This window comes from Crocuta crocuta, unplaced genomic scaffold, assembly GCF_008692635.1.
Source record: "Crocuta crocuta isolate KB4526 unplaced genomic scaffold, BGI_CrCroc_1.0 scaffold433, whole genome shotgun sequence".
Lineage (NCBI taxonomy): Eukaryota > Metazoa > Chordata > Mammalia > Carnivora > Hyaenidae > Crocuta > Crocuta crocuta.
The window spans coordinates 1,191,233-1,199,275 of NW_027530001.1; the positions used below are offsets into that span (position 1 = coordinate 1,191,233).

At 32.4% G+C, this 8,043-nt stretch overlaps 1 protein-coding gene across 1 annotated transcript in view; it reads left to right on the forward strand.

Moving 5' to 3' along the window:
- SKIL (SKI like proto-oncogene) overlaps positions 1-7,733 on the forward strand; it is a 28,454-nt gene extending 20,721 nt beyond the window's left edge. The window contains exons 4-6 of the mRNA XM_077763668.1: positions 1,928-2,169; positions 2,445-2,669; positions 3,322-7,733. Of these exons, the coding sequence (XP_077619794.1) occupies positions 1,928-2,169; positions 2,445-2,669; positions 3,322-3,480 (626 nt within the window). The 3' untranslated portion in view covers positions 3,481-7,733. The remainder of the gene's footprint in view (positions 1-1,927; positions 2,170-2,444; positions 2,670-3,321) is intronic.
- Positions 7,734-8,043: the final 310 nt, after the last annotated feature.

The window sequence follows — 8,043 nt, forward strand, 5'->3', positions numbered from 1 at the left end:
CACTTGGTATAATATTTTCTTAGTTGTAGGATATTTTAGTACTTGTTACCTTTTAATGGTTTAATAATACTCTGTTGTATAGATAAATATATCACATTTTGTCTGTCTACTCATCAGTTGATGGACATTGAATTGTGTCCACTTCTTTTTTTTAAGATAGGCTCCATGCACAACATGGGGCTTGAACTCATGACCCTGAGATTAAGTCTCGTGCCCTACTGAGTGAGACTGCCAGGCACCCCAAATTGTGTTCACTTTTTGGCTGTAATGAATAATACTGCTGTGAGTGCTTATGCACACATTTTAATGTAGATATGTTTTTTCATTTCTCTTGGGTATATTTTTAGGAGTGAAATTACCAGATCATATTTAATATCTTGAGGGACTGCCAAACTGTTTTTCAAAGCAGCTGTACCATTTTCCTTCTCACCAGCAGGTTATGAGGGTTCCATTTTCTGCACATCTTTGTCAACACTTGTTATTATTGTCTTTTGATTATAGCCATCCTGTTGATTGTAAAGTGGAATATATTGGTTTTGATTTGCAGTTCTCCAATGACTAACGCTATTGAGTGCCTTCCCATGTTTTATTGAATCTCTTTAGATCCTTTGCCTATTTTTACTTTGTGTTATTTGTCTCTTTACTGTTGGCTTGTAAGCATTCTTTACATATTGGGGATAGTAGACCCATATCAGATATATGATTTGCCATTCTATCAGTCATCTTTACATTTTATTGTTGGTATTTTTTGAAGCACAAAAGTTTTAAGTTCTGATGAAGTCCAATTTATTTTTTCTTTCATTGCTTATGTAGATGTTATGTCTAAGAAACCATTGCCAAAATCAGGGTCATAAATATGTGCATATAAAAGTTTTAGCTCTTCCATTTAGGTCTTCAGTCCATATTCAGTTCAGTTTTACATAGTGTGAGGTTCAGCCTCACTTTTTGTATATGAATACAGTTGTCCCAACACTATTTGTTGAAATGACTCTTCTCTCTGATTGGATGGTTTTGGTGCCCTTGTTGAATACCAGTGGCCCATAAAAGTATGGGTTTATTTCTGGACTCAGTGTTTATGCCAGTACTACACACAGTCTTGCTTTCTGTAGCTTTGTAATAAGCTTTGAAATTGGGCATTGTGAATTCTACACATTTGTTATTCTTTTTCAAAATTGTTTTGACTATTTTGGATACCTTGCATTTTCATATGAGTTTCTGAATCAGCTTGTCAATTCCTGCCATAAAGCCAGGTGGGATTTTGATAGGAATTGCACTGAAAAAGTAGATCCCTTTGGGGAATATTACCATCTATCTTAGTCTTTTCGGACTGCTATAACAAAAATACCATAGACTGGGTGGCTTACACCGGAAACATTTATTTTTTACAGTTCTGGAGCCTGGGAAGTCCAAATCAGGGCATCAGCAGATTTAGAGTCTGGCAGAGGCCTGCTTCCTGGTTCATAAATGTCTGTGTTCTCAGACACATGATGGAAGTCCTCACATGATGGAAAAGGCAGGAGAAATCTCTGGAGTCTGTTTTATGAGGGCATAGATTCCATCATAGGTCTTATGACCTAATTATCTCCCAAAGCCCCCACCTCCTAATACCATCACTGGGCATTACTATTTCAAACATATGAATTTTGTGGTCACTAACATTTAGTTCATGACCCTATCTTAACTGTATTAAGTCTTATAATCCATGAGCATGGGATACCTTTTCATTTACTTAGGTCTTCAATTTCTTTCAGTGATGTTTTATTGTATAGTTTTCATTGTACAAGTCTTGTACTACTTTTCTTAAATTTATTAAGTATTTTATTATTTTTCATTTTATTTGTAAATGAATTTTTTTTTCATTTCTGGGTTCTAGTGACTTTTTAACAGTGATGCTCATTTTTTGTTACTTCATTTTTGCCTCTTAAAGATCCATCAATCTCAAATAATTCGACAAGTAAAAAGAAACCTGAGTCTACCACTTGCAATTTCATCAGAGATGCAAGCAAGGCAGGAATTGACCATGATATTGCAGCTTCATCTCCACTTCTTGTCAAAGATATCATTTGTGAGGATGATAAGGGGAAAATCATGGAAGAAGTAATGAGAACTTATGTAAAACAACAGGAAAAACTGAACTCAATTTTGCAGAAGAAGCAACAACTTCAGATGGTAAAATCTAAATGATAGTCTATTATGAAAAGATACTTTTGCATATCTTTAAGAAAAAAGAGATACTGTAAATATGTTTAAGATTGTTTAGAGTTTTATACTCATAAGCAATTTTCTTTTACATTTTTAGAGCGTTTTTCAAGATAATTACTTCTATATAAAACTGATATGACAGCTGAATTTTAGATGTTTTCTGACCTATTTTTTTCCTGAATTGAAATTTTTAGCATGATGGAAATAAAATAAAAATTGTATTCTAATTTTTTATGTTACAGGAAGTTGAAATGTTGAGTAGTTCAAAAGCTATGAAGGAACTCACTGAAGAACAGCAGAATTTACAGAAAGAGCTTGAATCTTTGCAGAATGAACATGCGCAGAGAATGGAAGAATTTTATATTGAACAGAAAGACTTAGAGAAAAAATTAGAGCAGGTAATGAAGCAAAAGTGTACCTGTGATTCAAACTTAGAAAAAGACAAAGAGGCTGAATATGCAGCACAGGTAAGAATTACTCAGTTTGTATAATGTTGCCCTTCCAGTGTGGAAATTGAAGTTGTTACGTTCTCTATTAAAAAAATTACTTTTTGTCAAGTTCATTTCACTGGGAAAGATTTAAAAATAGGTAATTCTGATAAACACAAGTTTCAGCTGTATCATCCAAGATGATTTTTCTATTTTGATGGCTTTATTAAACTTTCATTAGGTTTCTGTAATTTAGTTGCCCAAATTGCTAGTCTCCAGCTCTCTGAATATCAAATGTTATATTATCTTAATGTATAACACGGGCTTTCACATCTACAGATAACAGACGTGAACTGTTGCCCACTATGTTCAAAAGCACTTGAGCAAAAATGAATAGTAGCTCACTGGGGAAGATGAACAGATAACCCTTAACATGAACAGGCTCTGTGAGAGCCATACCACAGTGTAGGGCATAATGAAAGTGCTCTAGGTGTTAGTTCTCTTGACCCTTTGTTTTTCTTTCAATTCAGTGTTATGTCAAAGTCAGACAAATAGTATTATTCAAGAGGTTGTAATATGCATGAAATAGTTCATTTTGTAAAAAGTAAATTGAAAGTAGGTCTTTGCCATGATCTGAGAATTAATGGAAAAACAAAACTGAGTGAAGACTGACGTCTTTTAAATCCCACAGTTGGCAGAACTGAGACAGAGACTGGACCACGCTGAGGCTGATAGGCAAGAACTCCAGGATGAACTCAGACAGGAACGGGAGGCAAGACAGAAGTTAGAGATGATGATAAAAGAGCTGAAGTTGCAAATTTTGAAATCATCAAAGACTGCTAAAGAATAGGAACCTTTAAAGAGATTCACCTGTGTATTCCCAACAGGGTTTATTTTTGTTTTTGTTTGTTTGCTTTGGTTATTGAATTCTGAATAACTTGTCTGCATGAAGATAACTAGGCATTCTATCCATTTGTAGATCAAAGTGAAGAGATTCTATATTAGTACATAAATTTTTACATTTTCCAAATGAATGAAAATGTATGTTTCTTTGTACATTTTTTTCATTTGGCTTCATAACAGTAGTACATGGTTTCAGCTATTAGATAATCTGCCTAGATTTCTATTGCAAATGTAGCAGTTGTACACTTTTTAGAAGCTTCATTGTGTGATGGATAGTTGTGGTCAGTTTTGTTATCCATATTTCACACTCAATCTTACATACATTGGTGACTTCATATTTCACATATATAGAGCTATTAAAGGAATTTCCATTTTTTATTAACACAATATCCTTTCTAAATTGATATAGTTTACTCATTATTATATCTAAAATTTGCTTTTATTTGCTTCATATTGGTGAAATTTCTACTAGTTCTCTTCTTTTTAATGTCTCCTAAGAGACATTTTGTCAGAAGAGGAATTTCATTGATGAGGTTATAGCACACCCCATAGACATAATGAGGAAGGATAAATACTTTGTTATACGCTGCTGTTAAAACACAAGAAGTGGTTGTAATTTGTTTTTTGTTTTTTTGGTTAAGTGTGGTTGTATTTAGAATTTTTTTATGTAGCAACTTTAGAAGAGGGAATAAAATGTAATAATTTTTGAACTTTATGTTGTTAATAGAGGTGTGAAAATATTAATGTTCTTGAGAAAAACTGATACCATTGATGTATATCAGTTTGTATACAATCCATAATCCTCCTGTACAGTTTTTATATGTAGTTATGGGTCTTACCGAAATTTATATAATAGATTTGTTTTCCTTAATGGGTTTGTTTTTCCTTAAATTGTAAAACATTAAATACCTTGAAGGTTATTTTGGATTTTTGTATGTTTTAATGTTAAGTCTTACCAATATTTGCACGAATGGACCATTTTCAATTACTACTTAATATCAAAATCAGGAATTTACAGTCACCTGATAGTATATGATAGGTTAATTTAGGGAAGTTTAGTTACCTGCTACTAAAAGGTTTTTAGATAATTTTTAGAAGACAAAGAAATTCCATAGTTTGGGGGAAGGGCAAATCTTCTGCACTTTTTTTTTGCACAGAAAAGTCTGTCATTCTTTAATGGCAAATTTCATATTTAATTCTTGGCTTAAAAAAATACTAGGTAGAATTCTTAGTATGCATTTTTTAAAGGAAGTTTCCTGAAGCTACCATTTACTGACATTACTATTCCAGGAATTTTATGTTTATGTTCTCATGTAGGGTACTGTATGAAATTACTTGAGAGCTAAATTTATTTTTAAAATAAATCAGCTAGAGTTAAGGTTATATACTATTTCCAGTATAGACGACAGATTCTCTACTGATATAGAACTTCAAAATTAGTAGGTTATCATTCAGCCAATTATTTTCATATTTTGCTTAATGGTACTTACATATCCTAAAGGAATTTTTGTACTTCTCAAAGTATAGTTTCTTTACTAGAGTGTGATCTAAATGTGTATTTTCTATTTTCCATTTAAATTTTACTATATTAACCCTGCAACTTAATTTGTTGATTCTTGGAGTCTCCTTAAGGAGGAACAAATGAAAAATGACATACAGGAGCAAATGTTAAAAATGATATAACCTCCTAATACCTTTTATTTGGATCTGGAGAAAGAAAAATCATGAAGACATTTTATGATAAAGTTCATTTCAGTTGTGTCACAGTTAAGCTTTTTGGGAGATGAACTCAAGCCCCTATAATTTCATTTTTCTAATTGACTAAAATTCTTTGTGCTTATGTTACCTAATAAATGACAGGCTTACTTAAGTTTTAACCCAAAACTTCTAAAATAAATTGCGATTTGAAATATTTTAAAATTCTAATCAGTGCTTAAACACCTTTAAATTATCATAAACTCTTGATTTAGAGTTGAGTAAAGAAATATTTTTTCTAGTCCTTTGCATAAGGAAAACTTGCCACATGAAATTGTATAGTCTTCATTTTCCAGAAGATACTTTGATGTGCCATAGGTTTGTGTCTAACTTCCTTGAAAATAGAGCTTTTTAGTCAATTGTAAATATTATACCAATCTAGTTCAAAGTAATTTTAAGTTAAACTGTACCACATAGCTTGAAAATAGAGAGATTTTGTAATACTTTAAAAGTGGCCTCTGCTGAAATACCTTATCCATATAAAATTATTCTTCTATACTTTGCATGCTCATTTTGTGTGTTGGTTGCTAGCTTAAAGTTTGTTTTGGTGTTAGCTTTTGTGTGCCAATTCATTAGGCAAACAGGTTTTTCCTCAGTCTTTGTAATATTATTCTTTTTAGGAAAAATAGAAAAATATTTACTTTAAAAAGCTGCATTAAAGGAACGGCCTAGCAAAAGTGCTAGAGATCTTAAGAAGGATGAAAAGATAGAATATTAGCATACTGGGTGATGGATGATGTTTAATTTGGGTGATGATAGTTTCTGTACTTTAAACGTTATGAATAAAAGGTACCAAATCTATAAAGGTAGTAAATGTAAAACCTGCTGTCATTGAAGAAGCTCTAAACAACCCTGATTTCACAAATGCAACTTGTAACACTATCAAAGGATTTGACCAACCACGTTAAGTTTGGCTTGTGCTTTAGTTTTGTAAAGCATATTCTTTTGCTTGAATTTCTGTGTCCATGAGAGTCAGGATGTTTTATGCTTCTTGAACTAATTTTATAACATTTAATATATTACCAATTGAGATATGAAATCATTTGTACATACTGAATTAAAAACCAGTTGCGAAAGTAGGTGAAAAAGATTGAGTACAGTGATATTCGCAGGTTATCCATATGTTTCAGAAGTCATGACAGAACAACCAATTTCTTTGCACATCTGTGGCTTCTGTTTGAAGGAACGTAGAGTATAAGGAAACGCGAGTAATAGAAAATGTATTCAGGGTATTTCCCTAAAATTAGTCGCAAAGTTGATGCTGAAGGTTTTTGATCAGCTTCTAAAATTTTCTTCTCAATGACTTACGTTTTGATAGCATAGGGGAAAATCCACATTTTCATTTGCTCTTATGCATTTAATCTGCACGACAGGACATTAAAAATCAATGTAATGAAAAGTTGTGCTCATACTGTACATCTATTTCTGTGCTTAGAACTACTTGTTTTTATTGAAGCTGTCAGCAATAAGAGACACATTACTGCTGTATTATACATTGTGGGATTGAATAAACAGCTTAAAAAATTTTTTCTATTATAGGATGCTGAAGCATTTACATTATTGGAAGAAATTTGGGTATTCCGTGTTGCGTCTTTTAAAAAGGACAGTTTTTTTTCTTTCTTTAATTTTTTTGTAAAATCTTTCCATTTTAGATGGCTTCTAACCTGCATAATGCAACCTGGAGCCTGTTTCTTTAGTAATAGACTTAAGTGTCTTCTGTAGCGCTACTGTTTTTGAATTAGTCATCAAATGTGAAAACTGAAATTTAAAAATTAAGCCCAGAAAACAAAATAGCGTATTAAGTTAGTTGAATGTCAAAGAAATTTATAAGATTTTTTTCTTCAATATAGATACCTCACTTGAAAATAAAGCACAGCGTACTTACAGTAGTTCTAGTAAAAATGTCCTGCTAGAAGAATTGCTTAATCTAGGACAACTCTGGGGGGAGTTATAGTTTGGGAAACATAAAATACACTTGCTTTTAACCATCCTGTTAGAAGTATTTGCTTATCCTGATGATTTTAAGCCAACACAGTAGTTAAATTATTTCTGAATTTCTAACCTGTGAAGGCAGTAAGTGAAATACCTGTTCTGCAACTATTGAAACAAGTTGTTGACTATACTGACCATAATTCAGTTTAAAATTTTGCCAATGATGTACAGTTTTATGGTTAAAATTGCTGTGGTTGGTTGCATCACATGACACAAAACTGTCCTCTACCTCACGTGAAATAAATATTTTATATGGTTTTACTATAAAACAAGACTCATCTATCTGGTCACTTAGTTTACAAATTTTGAATTATATTTATTGAAACATGACATACTGTGCTCTCAGCTTATACCTCAATCGTATTTTGTGCTGTTTTCCATTTTCATGCCTTGTAAATAACTTGTATAGATTGTGGATTAAATTCTGAATAAAAACTTTTAATGCCACTGAAAGTGATTCAAGCCATTTTAATGTCCTGTGTGAGCTCCACTTTCTTGTCTCTTAAGATTGGCATTTCCTCCTTCTTTTCCTTTAAAGTCTATTATTTGTGACACTAAATGAGAAATCTTTTTAAAATTATAAGACATTTAAATTTTTTTTAATGTTTATTTTTGAGAGAGAAAGAGTGCAGGGGAGGGGCAGAGAGAGACAATCCGAAACAGGCTCCAGGCTCTGAGCTATCAGCACAGAGTCTGACATGGGGCCTGAACTCATGAGCGGTGAGACCATGAGATCATGACCTGAGCCGAAGTCGGATGCTTA